At 56.0% G+C, this 13,671-nt stretch overlaps 1 protein-coding gene across 2 annotated transcripts in view; it reads left to right on the top strand.

Moving 5' to 3' along the window:
* The first annotated feature begins 2,994 nt into the window (after positions 1-2,994).
* The window catches only part of AP2A2 (adaptor related protein complex 2 subunit alpha 2), a 63,823-nt gene continuing 53,146 nt past the window's right edge, over positions 2,995-13,671 (top strand). The window contains exon 1 of one of the 2 annotated variants that reach the window (XM_019714744.2): positions 2,995-3,227. In XM_019714744.2, coding sequence (XP_019570303.1) covers positions 3,161-3,227 — 67 coding nt within the window. In that variant the 5' untranslated portion in view covers positions 2,995-3,160. The remainder of the gene's footprint in view (positions 3,228-13,671) is intronic. The other variant, XM_019714745.2, reaches the window with a different exon arrangement.

Here is a 13,671-nt window from a genome sequence, read left to right as displayed (position 1 = left end):
GGGTAGGAGGGAAAGGGGGCAGGCTCTCAAACTCATGTCCTCAGTGTGCTCACGTCACCATCTGGCAGGAGCTGAATTGTGTCCCCTGAAAGTTGACATGTAGTCCTTACCCCCAGCACCTCAGAATGGGAGCTGACTTGGGTCTTTGCAGATGTAATGAATTAAGATGAGTTCATACTGGGATAGGGTGGGCCCCTAACCTAACGTGACTGGTGTCCTTAGGAAAAGGGGAACTTGAGACACAGAAAGATGAACCCAGAGGGATGACAGCCGTCTATGAGCTGAGGAGAGGCTAGGCCAGACCCTCAGCCACAGCGCAGAGGAGCCAGCCCTGCTGACATCCTGGTCACAGACTTCCGGTCTGCAGAACTGGGGGAGAAGAAATGAGTTCCTTTCTCTGCATTTCATCCTGGAATTTCTGGCACTGAATCCTGTTTTAACGTGGGCCATCCTGACTCCAGCCTCCAGGCAGTCGCTGCCCAGGCCCGCTCGGCTGACCCAGGGCACTGGCTGCTCCCAGCCTGCACCCCAGTCATTCATCCTGCAGAGTCTGCAGAATCAACTTCCTGCCATTCTCATGGTGGCTCAGCCTTCTCCATCGGGGTGCGATTTTGTGTTGAGATCTGACTGCCAGGTCTCAAAGGATGGGGCCAGCAGGGGGCTCTGAGGGCACATGACTTGTCTGTTACAGAGTAACTCCTTCAGCGGATGTCATACAGAGTCTTCAGGACAACTTCATGCAAAGAGGGGAGGCTGGCGGGGGACTCGGGAAGTAGGGGTGGGGTCTTCCCCCCGGGAACCCCCAGGTTACCCCATCTTCCACGTGTTGTTCCCTGGGCCCCGCCAGCACTCCAGCTTTCCCATAGGACACCGGGAGGCCACAGAATCAATTTCTGTGGCTAATTTTGCAACAGTCTGATTCCAGCTGTGTGTGGCTTTGGGCTGCTCTGTGGCTGTGCACTGAGCTCTGAGTCAAGGCAGCTCCTGCCACCGTCGGGTGGGCAGTTAGGGACCTGAGCTCCTCATCCTCCTCCTTCAGGTGGCCCGGCTCTGTGGGAAGCACCCAGCCATCACAGACGTTTGAATTCCTCCTGCTCGGCACGCCGTCCATGGCTGGGCATGTGCTCAGTCCCCAGAGCCTGGCCTTCCCAAGCATGTTATTCCTGGTGACCACAGGTAGCCACCGGGTGCCAGGGACTGCCACGTCCCTATTCCTGGACAGGCACAGTGCTGAGGGCCTCTAGCCATGCCCGGACCAGGCCACCAATCTTAATTTTCTGGGTCATTGTCTGAAACCCATTCTAGAGATTATGGGAAGGAAACTGGGTCACTCATAAAACCCCCAGGCAGCTTGAGCAGGCCCAGGGCTGGGTGGGAGCCGAGACGTGGCCAGCTGACGTGCAGGACACCCCCGACACCTTGGTCACACATGCTGCAGGCGCTTCTTTCCTCCTTCTCTATGCAAGTGTTGGGCTTCTGTCTGTGGAGCCCTCATGTCCCAGTGGCCACAGATGGAGGAAAGAGATTTTGGCTCCACCCCCGCTCTTGGGAACCGTGATGTGACTACGAGTGGCTACAATGTGACAGATGTCCAGTTCACACAATTTAAGAAATGGAACTGTTTCCATGCACCGCACAGTTCCAAAGCAGCCTGTCCCTCACTGAGTGGTGACTGGTCCGGAGGGCCCTGTGGACTCAGGCCGGAAGCTGGATGGTAATGAGTGATCAGAAGTTTTTGCCTGGGAAGATGGCACCAATGTGAAGTGTGGGGCCTTCCTCATGTGTGTCTCCTCAGGCCCTGGGACCCCCTCCCCCCACCCCCCTGACACACACACACACACACACACACACACACACACACACACACACTTTCCAGGAGGCTTGGAAACCCAGAGTCATCACTGAGAGGAGGTGCCTGCTTGGTCATCCCCCAGCCCCTCCTCCAAGAAACCCTCCACCTCATGGAGCTGGCACTCTATCCATGCTCCTTGAGGGCCCCTGGCTGCTGGGAGTGGGTCGGGGTTTGCTTGTTGAGTCCCCTCTCCTGGACATGGTAGTGTTATCCCCTACCATGGGGATGCAGGCTCTGGCAGGGGTGGGGGGTGGGGGGTGGGTCTCCCCTCCTCAAGGAAGCCCTCCGCTGGCCCAGCTCTTTGGGAGGTCTTGCCAGGTGGCGAAATTGCTACCTTATAAGGATTTGGGTCTCCACAGGGTTCGGTTTCCCCCCAGGGGTCCTGGAGGCCAGAGCAGGGGTAGGGTGCCTGATCTGTGGGAGGGGTCTGCCCCTTTCTCCGACCCAGGCCTGACCTCTCACTGGGAACTGAGGAAGTGAGCCAGGGTGGGACAGAGGTCTCACTGATGGGTTTGGGTCACTTCCAGGTACAGAGCCCGGACAACCCCCTGAAGAGGGAGTTTCCTTTTGAAAGTCATCCAGCTTCACAAAGGAGAGCTCGGCAGGGCCACTTGCTCTCCAAACAGATTGCCCCCCGCCCCGTCTCCTGCCCGCCAAGGCCCGGCTGTGGGGTGAGCCCACAGGCGGTTCCTGCCTCCATCCCCCAGGGGTGCAGAGGCGGTGGTGGCAACAGTGACAAAGGGCATTGAGGGATCGGATTGGATTGCAGACTGGGCCCTGTGGTCAACCGGTGCTGTCATGGGGTGAGCAGTCCTTCTCTTTAGGTGGGGCTGGCTCTGGAAGGCCGGGTGATGGACAGCGGGATATCAGAGCTCTGCCTGCAAACCGGCCCCCTAAGGCGGGCAGCAAGCTGGCCCAGACCCGGGCTGGGCAGGGCGGTGTGGGGCTTGCCTGGGGCAGCGCTGTGGGGAGCCCGGGACCGCGGGAACTGTCGCTCCCAGCGCAGACCCGCCCGCGGCGTCAGCCTGTAGGGGGCGCCCCAGGGCCTACCATTACATGTCCGCCCTGCACGCGCTCGCCCCCGCGCCGCGGCCGCGCGAACGTGCGCGTGCGTGCGAATGCGAGCGTGCGTGCGTGCGTGCGTGCGCGCGGCGGCCCTGAAAGCGGCGCTGGGAGCCTGAGGCGGCTCCGACTGAGGCGGCTCCGACTGAAGCGGCTCCTCCGGCGGCGGCACTCCCCGCCCCCGAGTCCCCGCTCCCCGCCTCTCCTCCCGGAACGCCAGCGCAGGCCGCTCCCCGGGAACCGAAGATGCCGGCCGTGTCCAAGGGGGACGGGATGCGGGGCCTGGCGGTCTTCATCTCCGACATCCGCAACTGTGAGTGGCCGCGGCGGCGGACCCGGCCTGCGGAGCGCGGGGGTCCCGCGGGGTCAGGGGGTGCGGACCTGCAGGGCGGGGGTCCCGCGGGGTCAGGGGGTGCGGACCTGCAGGGCGGGGGTCGGGGCGCGGGGTGCGGTCGGGGGTGCGGACCTGCAGGGCGGGGGTCGGGGCGCGGGGTGGGGTCGGGGGTGCGGACCTGCAGGGCGGGGGTCCCGCGGGGTCAGGGGGTGCGGACCTGGAGGGCGGGGGTCCGGGGCGCGGGGTGCGGTCGGGGGTGCGGACCTGGAGGGCGGGGGTCCGGGGCGCGGGGTGGGGTCGGGGGTGCGGACCTGGAGGGCGGGGGTCGGGGCGCGGGGTGGGGTCGGCGGTGCGGACCTGCAGGGCGGGGGTCCCGCGGGGTGGGGTCGGGGGTGCGGACCTGCAGGGCGGGGGTCGGGGCGCGGGGTGGGGTCGGGGGTGCGGACCTGCAGGGCGGGGGTCCGGTGTCTCAGGCCGGCGTGTGGGAGGAGGGTTCGGGGATGCAGGATTGGGGGCTCGGACAGGGGTGTGTGTGTGCGGGTCGGGGAGCGACGTGAGGACCTGGCAGTGGGGGCAGGGAGCGGGGTCTGTGGCACCGCCGAGGGGGTTCCGGCAAAGGCGCCCCTCCCCAGCATGATGTCATCTCGAGCAATGTCCCTCTTTCTAGTAACGGAGCATTTAACCCAGCATTTTCCAAAATAGTGTGGGTTTTCACTTTGGGAGTGGGAATAGTGAAATCCGTGTCTTGCGGGGGCAGCAGCTCTGTGACCCCGGCCCTGGTTAAAATGACTCCTAACTCCGCAGGGAATCCGGCAGTGGCGGGTGGGATGGCTGTGGGGAAACTGCTCTGCCTCTGATCAGCGACATGCGTGTCCCCTCAGAGTGGAAAAATCCACACCCAAAGGTGGAAGAGGCCTGGAGGCCGGCCCGTGGGTCCCCAGTAAGTTTGGCTTTGGTGTGTAGAAACTCCTGCTGGTTTTCAGAGAATGTCCCTTTTATTAACTTGAAAAATAAACACAAAGCCAATTTCCTGTGTTTCAGTTATTCCTTGTTACCCACCAAATTGTTGACTGTGACTTTTTATTGCCTGAGGTTTAATGTAGATTTTGAAGAATGTCTGTAACCTCACCTTCTTAGGGGGCGTGGAGGACGCAGACTGTGGAATGTCTGTCCCCTCCCTCACTCTGCAAGAAATCAGAGTGGAAACACACCCTCAGTGCTTTTGCAAGTCGGGCAGTATTCTCTTTTTTCTCTTCCTTTGCGGTATAGTCACCCTGATGCACCTTGTGAAGCTGAGTGTGTGTGTCACTGTTTCAGGGGACCCCTTGAGCAAAGGCTTAGCAGCCTTAAATTAGCTGTGACGTCTGTCCTTCCATTTTGGAAGAAAACTGCACTGGGCAGCCGGCAGTTGAGATGGAACCCATTCTCTCAGGCAGCTAATCACCCACAGACGTGCTCTGTGCGAGTCTGCGTTTGACTAGAAGGTGCCTGCACGTAGTGAGGACTCGGCAGATACTTGTTGACTGGGGACCAGACTGTCCACCCCCCACTAATGTTTGGGCCCCCATCGTTTGTTGTGAGGGGCTGTCCTCTGGTGAGCAGTATCCCTGGTCCCTACTTACTAGATGCCTTAGTTGTGACAACCGAAATGTTTCCAGACGTTGCCCTGGGGGCACAGTTGTCCCTGGTTGAGAGCCACTGCTGTAGTCCAGTAGATAAGACAGTCTCTTCCCTGAAGGAGGTTATGTAAGAAAGGGGGTCCTAATCCCTCTTGGGGGTCCGAGCCCAGGACTGTTCAATGTGGCGTCTTCCTCAGAAACACCTTTCTGACCTCACTGCCTGGTCACCTTCTCGCCAGCCACAGCTTCCCCTTCAGAGCAGTGTCATTCAGCTTGTGTGCCGTGCCCCCCTCCACTGAGCTCCCCTGGGTGGGGACCACGCCGCCTCTCACAGCGCCCAGCATGGGACCTGTGCCAAGGAGACAAGTGAGCCAGAAATCTCACGCAGGAGGTGATTGTCGCAGGAGGTGATTGTCGGCCGATTGTGTCCTCAGGGCAGGCCAAGGGCCGAGGTGTTCCTGGGACCGCAGGGGACGAGCGTGTCAGCAAACGTGGGCTGGTGGCGGACATGGCATTGGGGAACGAACCCGGCTGGAGCTGGCCTGAGCCTGACCCCTGGGGCAGGGAGAAGGGTCCCTGCTGCCCTTTTTGCCTGCCCGCCTTTGATTTTGTGTCTTACTATTTTCTTGTGAGGGTGATTGATGCAGGCAGACTCTGAAGAGGGCACTGAGCTGGCAACACAGGGCTGGACTCTGATCACCTCTGACCAGCTCCACAACCTGAAGCCACCGGCCACTGAGCCACAATTTCCTCAACTGACAGAGGAATGGATTTTGAGCGGAAGTCGCACTGACGTCTGCGTCAGTTCTGAAACTGCAGCTCCCTCCTACTGTTCTGAACTGGCTTAAGTTTTGCCTTTGCAGACCTTTATGAGTGTGCCCTGCATCCGCTGGCATTCACCTTGGTGGTCCACTCCCAGCCCACGGCTGGGGACTCAGACCTCAGCGTGGGCAGCGGTGAGCGTGCTGCAGCGTGTGGAGAGGGGCCCTGTCTCAGCTTGTGTGGCACAGGTAGCAAACTAATTCAGTGCTTCATAAAATTAACTTGACCCTTTCTGACCTACCTCAGCCCAGGGGCCCCTGCATCTAGCTAATGTGCATCTAGTGTGTGAGTTAATGAACTGTTTCTTTTTTAAATTGGCATTACAAAGTTTTAATCCTTTTATTAGGCCCAGTTTTTAATAATACTTTATTTTGAAACAAATATAGATTGATGGGAAGTTACAAAGAAATGGACAGGGAGGTCCCAGCACCCTTCACCCGGCCTCCTCTAAGGTGGCCATCTCACATAAAAGACAGTTTCAACACCAGGAAGCTGACGCTGGTTCAGTCTACCAGGCGTAGTCACATTTCACCGGCGTCTCAGCACTGACAAGTGTGTAGGTCCATGGACTTGAATCGTGTACTTTGTGTATCCCCACCTCCATCAAGATACAGAGCTGCCCCATCTTCACAAAGCCCCTCCCGGGGGTGCTACCCCGTTTCCCGCCCCCACCCACTGATGTGTTCTCCATGCTGCGTCACATCTCAGGGGTGCTGTGTGGTGTGTCCTGTTGACGTGGCTTTTCTCACTCAGCACAGTCCCCTTGAGGCCCTTTCAGACTGTTGCATTGATTGACATTACTATATCCAGGCAGTCTCAAGGAAAATGAAACAACTGCTGAAATGGGGACAAATAAAGGTTATTTGCTGTTCACTTATTTTGGAACTTTTGTTTGCTTTTATATGTGTGATGTATCGGTGAAGGACAGTCATAGACAGTTGACCCTTGAGCAGCGCAGAGGTTAGGGGTGCCTACCCCCCCACAGTTGATGATCCCAGTATAACTTTTTTTTTTTTAAAGACGTATTTTTTTTTTTTTTAGTTGGGGAAGGGGAACAGGACTTTGTTGGGGAACAGTGTGCACTTCCAGGACTTTTTCCAAGTCAAGTTGTTGTCCTTTCAGTCTTAGTTGTGGAGGGCACAGCTCAGCTCCAGGTCCAGTTGCCGTTGCTAGTTGCAGGGGGTGCAGCCCACCATCCCTTGCGGGAGTCGAACTGGCAACCTTATGGTTAAGAGGACACATTCCAACCAACTGAGCCACCTGGGAGCTCAGCGGCAGCTCAGCTCAAGGTGCCGTGTTCAATCTTAGTTGCAGGGGGCGCTGCCCACCATCCCTTGTGGGACTCGAGGAACTGAACTGGCAACCTTGTGGCTGAGAGCCCACTGGCCCATGTGGGAATCGAACCGGCAGCCTTCGGAGTTAGGAGCATGGAGCTCTAACCGCCTGAGCCACTGGGCTGGCTTGATAGGTCTTTATTCTTGTGAGACCAGTCACGTTGCCAGTGGGCAGGAAATTGCCATTTATTCCTCTGTGCTGGGTGGGGGGGTGCTGGGCAGCACAGATGCTTGCAGGCATTTTATTTCAGCCCTCCAGGCACTCACTCAAATGAAGGGAAACAAGTGGAGAGGTGCAATTAGCCATTTGGCAAAAAACCCAATTTCCCACGTGCTTGGAGAAAGCCCGCAATTTTGCTGCGGGCGCACTGATAACTTAGTAGAATAATTATCAGTGCTCTGCTCCTTGTGGTCCTCACCAAACCTGCTCCCTCCCAGTTTGTTCACTTTGTTGGAATTTGGCACCCCTTTGCATTATATTTTAGCCTGACGAAAGTTAAAAATTATTTGTTCATAAAATCCATTTCTTATGAGTCATAAATTGGACACGGAGAAATTGAGCATAAAAATTTAAATTCAGCTGAAACTTCAGTGTAAAAATTAAACATAAAGTTGGTATTTGATTTTCCTGCATAGTAATATGTAGAGCTCAGAATCAGAGTTTGTCAGTCTGCTTTTTAACTTTTAAAGTTAAAAAATGTCAGGTTCATTTTAGTCTTGACTGTACTTTGAAAAAATGCTGACTTTTTGAAAAAGAGTGCTCTTCTTGCACATTTTCTTTTGCACTCTTCTGCACAATTTGTATTCCTAGAAACTGATTAAGGAAGTTCGTGATGGAGGGTAAGAGGAGGATGAGCCATCAGGCGCAGGAAGAAGCAGGCATTTGGTCCAGGTTGGATTTCTCCTGCCACAGTTGGGTTTTGCTGCTTCTAGGAATATCCGTGTGTTCCTTCTGGCTCCTCTGAAGTGGGGGTCACTCACTTATGCCAAGTTGACATGTCCAGGTGATAAGTGTATTCTCATGTCGGATACCTAGCATTGCTTTTCTTTCCTCTTAAAATGGTTTTCACTCTGTTTTTTGGCAACCGTGTATGTCAGGATTTTGTAGTTGCACAGTTATTGGAAAGGCTGTCTTTGTGGGATTAAATGGCATTTACTTGGCTTTTAAAATATCAAATAGAGTTAGACCAGAGGGGCAGATTGAGTGTGATTTAGATTTAGGAAGCGGTGTTTTGCACTAATATGAATAGAGTGTGACTCTGGTGTGAGCTGAGTGGGATGGGCTCTGAGGTCCACGGAATGTCACCTGATCATTTTGCGGTTTCTTGGGCATGAGGCCATCCTCCCTTTGATTAAATTTCTGAATGTATAAGGCTCCCAGAACTAAAAGTCTTTTTGTAAGTGTGTGGTGAATCTGTATGGCAGAAACGCTGGCCCTGCACTGCCCTGAAGCTCTGTGTGGCCTCCCTGCCTGTGGGGGTATCCACGAGGGCGTGTTCGCAGGACGTGGAGGTGGGGCCGGTGGACCATGGTGGCCGTGCACCGTGCTTCTTCCTACAGTTTGAGCAGTGGAAGCAACAGTTGAGCAATGGCCCCCTAGGGAGCTTGCGGACCAATGGGGAGAGGAGTCCCTGCCAGTGCAGCACCCGACTGAGCATCTGTGTATTCATTTGATTTTCCTGAACACACACTGGGGGATAAGAGGGCGTTGGGGACGGGCCCTTGCCCTGAAGGGGTCTCCGATTTGGACGTGGTAGGTCCTTGCAGGAGGGCAGAGAGGACACCAGAGGCACAGGTGCATCTGGGGAAGATCGTCCACACGAGACTCTGGGCGCTTCCTGGCTGCCTGTGGCCTTGGCAAGCATTCTCCTTCTGTGAAAGGGCGTCTGGTCATCCCCGCTCCATCCAGTGAGATGAAATGACGCAGGGACGTAGGAATGGCACCCTTGACTCCTGCCCCCTCCCCTGGGTCAGCACAGTCCCACCTGACTGAAGCCCCCCCTGAGGTTTGGCATCGCAACCACTAGTGTGGCAGTCGAAAGTTGATGGCTTCGTCAGCTTACGGTGCAGTACGAAGTAAGTGGAATAACTCCCCAGCTTAACAAAACAAATTGAGTGTGCACTCACACGAAAGCAGGTCACGGGATGTGTGAGACAGACGACGGGACTGTGTTTTCCGATCCTGGCATCTGCCTTCTTCAGGGTCTTCCTGGCTCTGGTGTGAAAGCTGACAGCGTTGAAATGTGTCATTGTCCTGGGAAGAATTCCCGGGTGGAGAGGTTTGAGTGGGTGTCCCGTAGTCGTGGGCACTGAGGCTGACATGAGACTGGTTCTGTGCTCTGGTGGCGAGGGATGCAAGGGCTCGGCCGGGGCACAGGGGGTGGCTGGGGCGCAGGGGTGTCTGCAGTGCAGGGGGTGGCCAGGGTGCAGGGGTGTCTGCGGTGCAGGGGGTGGCCAGGGTGCAGGGGTGGCCGGCATGCCAGGAGGAAGTGGCCTGTCTTCAGGGAGTGCCCTGGAGACTCAGGTGGGAGAAGACCAACAAGAGTGGGGCGACACCAGGCACAGGCCACCAGGGGAGAGACGCCCAGACTGCTGCCCTCGCCCACAGCACAGTTTGAACTTGGAGACACTCTGGTCCCTGCCTGCCTTCACACGCCACTTCCTGCCAGCTCTTCCTGTGTTTTCCTTCAGCACTGTTGGCAGAGCAGAGTGAGGCGGGTGCCATAGTCACCCAGTAATGAGAGTGGGAAGTGGGGTCATAGAGGCTTCTGGGGGAGCCGCTGCGTGTAGGGCTGAGTCCAGTGGGCTGGCGCCTGCACTTTGCCTTCTGGGGCTGTGGGGGTGCTGTGGCTTAGAGGAGGGCGGTGATGCACCCACATCTGCCCTGTGCCCTGTAGCGACGAGGCCGACACCCTCCCCCTGGCTGGGCTCTGCCCCTTGGGCTCCTTCCCTCTCGGGCCGCAGGGGCCATGGAGCCGCAGTGGAGTGGCTGACAGAACTTGCGGCCAGTGGTTCGGGTCAGATCCTGGCTGGGTTCCCTTGCTGTCGCCTTTGCACGCTGGGCTCTGTAGAGCCCGCAGTTTAACCGGGGAGCCCTGGGCTGTGCTGCATGACGCCCACCCTCCTGCAGTCCTTCATTCCTTCCCGCCTACCCCGGGTTTGGTGTTTGTCCCCAGATTGCTTCACCGTGTGGAGGCCGCTTCCACGTTGGCTGGCCTGGGTTTTCTGTGTCTTTCTTACTTTTAAAAGCTCTTCTGGTGGCGACAGGGGTGTCACGAGGATTAGGGACTCATGTGCCTGAAGCATTTTGCCTCCTTAGGGGGTGTGCTGTATTGGGGTTTATATTTTGCATTTTCTGTGACCAGCTTTCCTTTTTGTGATGTGGTTCGGTGAGTAATTATGTGTTTCTGTTGCAGCTTAGGAAGCAGTAGACAGGCCACTAAACTGATGTCGAATGGCCTTTCGAAGCAGCCATTAGAAAAACCAGCAAGGAAACGAGTATGGGACACTTTTGGGTGCGTTTTTTACTATTGAAACATACGTTGTGGAGCTGTTTTTGTCACGTGCAGTACAGCTGGCTCAGAACCTGACTCTGCACTTGGCGTGCCCACAAGTGTCTCCCGGGGCTGAGTCAGGCGGAGTTGTGCGGGCGCGTCCAGAGCCGTCCTACAGCCCCGCAGCCTCGGCATGCGGCTGCCCTTCCATTCGGTCCCGGGCGCCAGGTACTTACCCGCCATTTGCGGTGTCATTACTTGGAGCGCAGAGTGTGGAGAAGAGGCAGGTGGGACGGGGGTGGGGGAGGGACCTCTGGTGCCCAGTCGTGCCGTCCCTGGGGACTGGCCTTTCTGAGACTGCTGTCCTGGGCATGGGGTGTGGGCGCCTTGCACGGAGCTGGTGCCCGAGCGGCAGGAGCTGCTCTGTGCTGGGCGCTGTGTCTGGTGTGTGTTGTCTGATGCAGCAGTGCTGTAGCACGAGCGTCAACCTGTCTTCACACAGAGTAGTCGAGAAAACACCATGGTAAATACCGCGTTCTTAGTGTTTTCTGTAATTCTGATACAGCCCTAAGAGGGAAGGGCGTTTTGAAGGTGTGTGTTTCAAAATTTCTTTATTTTTCCAACATACTTGTTCAGTTACGTCAGGCATTTTCTGACATAATTGTACAATTCATCTGAAAAATCTGTGGGGTGCCTGCTGTGTGCCAGGCATTATTCTAGGCACTGGGGAGTCAATGGTTAGCCAAGTGGACAAGGTCCATGCCCTTCCAGAACTTAGCTCTTGTGAGAATAGATGGAACAACTGAGAACAACCTACGTATGTCTACCTCTCCCTCCATCTGTCCATCTGTGGTGGAGGACATGAAGTAGGGGAGGGGAATAGAGGCGTGGCAGGGTCCAGCTTCTCAGAAGGTCAGGTTAGGTCCATTTAAGGAAGCTCGTAGGGGACAGGGCAGCGAGCCACGGGAAACTCAGGAGAACGTGCTGCAGGCAGCAGTGTGGAGGCCCTCAGGTGAGTGCAGATGGCTCGGGCTGGGTCAGAGGGAGCGGAGGCCGCAGGAATGGAGGGCAGGTCGCCTCAGGCCTTGCAAAACTTCCTTGGAGGTGTTTACAGGAGTGATCTGACCCAAATTACTTCTGCTTTTTGTAAGTAATTTGGTTTATTACGTATAAATAAGCTTCTGCACTGATAATGGACAGTGGGGCAGGGTTGAAGTGGGGAGGCAGTGGGTGGTTATTGTGTTAACCATGGGAGTGATGCTTCTCCGATGGCATGGGGACACATGAGGAGGCAGGAGGGCACCTTGTCCCTGTACTTTGTTCCAGGACACTAAAGGGGCTGCCCTGGGTCTTAGGCGCATTGCTTCCAGATGGAGCCGTGCGGCTTTCTATCGATGCTATAACAACTAAACCAGCATTCCTATGTTGGCTCATGTGTGCACGCACGTGCGTGTGTGTGCATGTGTGTATATGTGCGCACGTGTGTATGTGTGTGGGTGCCTCGCGTGTGCGCGAGGTGCATGTGTGCGTGCATGTGTGTATATGTGCACACACGTGTGTGTGTGGGTGCCTTGCGCATGTGCACGTGCATGTGTGTATATGTGCACACACATGTGTATGTGTGTGGGTGCCTGTGTGCATGTGCATGCGTGTGTGCACACCCACTGGAGCTGCACAGCCGCGTGCTCAGCAGTGCCTGCATGTGAGGTGGCTCTTGGCTCCAGCTGCTTTTACTTACCGGCTTTCCAAACATTGGTGTCAGTTTATGACGAGCCTTGTAACTTTCTGCATGTTCCTTGTTCTTGGGGCTTGAGCTGCTGAGAACAGTGGGTTAATAGCTTTCGTCAAATGTTTCAAATTTGGCTGTTATTTGTTCAGCTCGTCTTCTGTCCCTTCCCGCCTTTGGGGTCCCAGTGCCGTGCCTGTTAGGCTGCCTGAAGGGGCCCCACCCCCACAGCTCCCTGCCCTCTGTTCCTTGTTCAGTCCAGTTTGCTCTGTTTCCTTTGGGACCTTCTCTGCTGTGTGTGATACCTGATCTAGTAACCTGGGCTACGTAGGTTTCACCTCAGACCTTGCATCTCTCACTCCTTGTGCTTCTTATGTTGTCTGTATCTCTTAACATACTTCCATCTCTCCCACCTCCGTGAGTCTGTGGAACATAGTCCTGTTTTACTGTCCTTACCGCCTGAGTCTGTCACCTGTGTCATTTCTGGGTCCATTTCTATTGTTTTTTTCTCCTACTCATTACAGGTCGTAGTTTCCTGTTTCTTTACATGCCTAGTAATGTTTTATTGGATGCCAGGCATTGTGAATTTCACCATGTCATCCTGAGTATGTTTCTATGTCTTTATTCTTGAGCTTTGTTCTGGGACGAAGCTATTTGGGAGCAGTTTGGTCCTTGTAAGGAGTGACCAAGCAGCCTTTAGCCTGGGGCTCACTCACCCCACTCCTGAGGGTAGCACCCCTTCTCAGAACTCTGGGTGCCTTGGGTTTCGAGTTTTCCCGTCAGGCCTGCTGGCCCCCTTCTTGCAGGGCCCTTCCCATGGTGTGAACAGGAGCAGGGGCAGTCAGTGAGCAGGCAGGCCGGGCTTTCTGTGCTCTGCCCTCCTGGCAGCAGGCCCCACGCCTGGTCTGTCGTCGCTTGCTTCAGAGAGACCCTCGGGCTGTTGGCCCCCCGCCCCTCCTCCTCCGGCAGTAAGCTGGGGCAGTTGCAAGGCTCATCTTGTCCTCTGTCCCTCAGTGAGCACTGTCTTCCATCGTCTGCTGTCCAGTGTCTGAAAACTGCCGTTTCATCTCGTTGTCCAGCTTTTAATTGCTAAAGTGGAAGGAGAAGTCCTGTCCCTGCTTCTGGCAGTGGGTTTTGGGGAGAGAGGCTGGTTCTGCGCTTAGATATCCAGAACTGGAGTTCCGAAAAGAGGGCTGGGCTGGAGGTAAAAGTGTGGGGCTTCGCTGAGAGACGGCATTTAAAGCCATGATGACACTGGGGAGCTCACCAAGGGAGGGAATGCCAGCCACCAAAACGTGGCTTCACTCCCTCAGGCGTCCCGTGAGGGGACATGCTTCCACGTACGCCCCCTCGTGGACTGCATGGCAGTACTTAGCAGTACTACTGTGATTCTCCCTCTCACAGGTGAGGGGCTCAGGGTCGCGGCCC

The sequence above is a fragment of the Rhinolophus sinicus genome, linkage group LG06, assembly GCF_036562045.2.
Source record: "Rhinolophus sinicus isolate RSC01 linkage group LG06, ASM3656204v1, whole genome shotgun sequence".
Lineage (NCBI taxonomy): Eukaryota > Metazoa > Chordata > Mammalia > Chiroptera > Rhinolophidae > Rhinolophus > Rhinolophus sinicus.
This window is presented reverse-complemented; position numbering and strand designations above follow the sequence as displayed.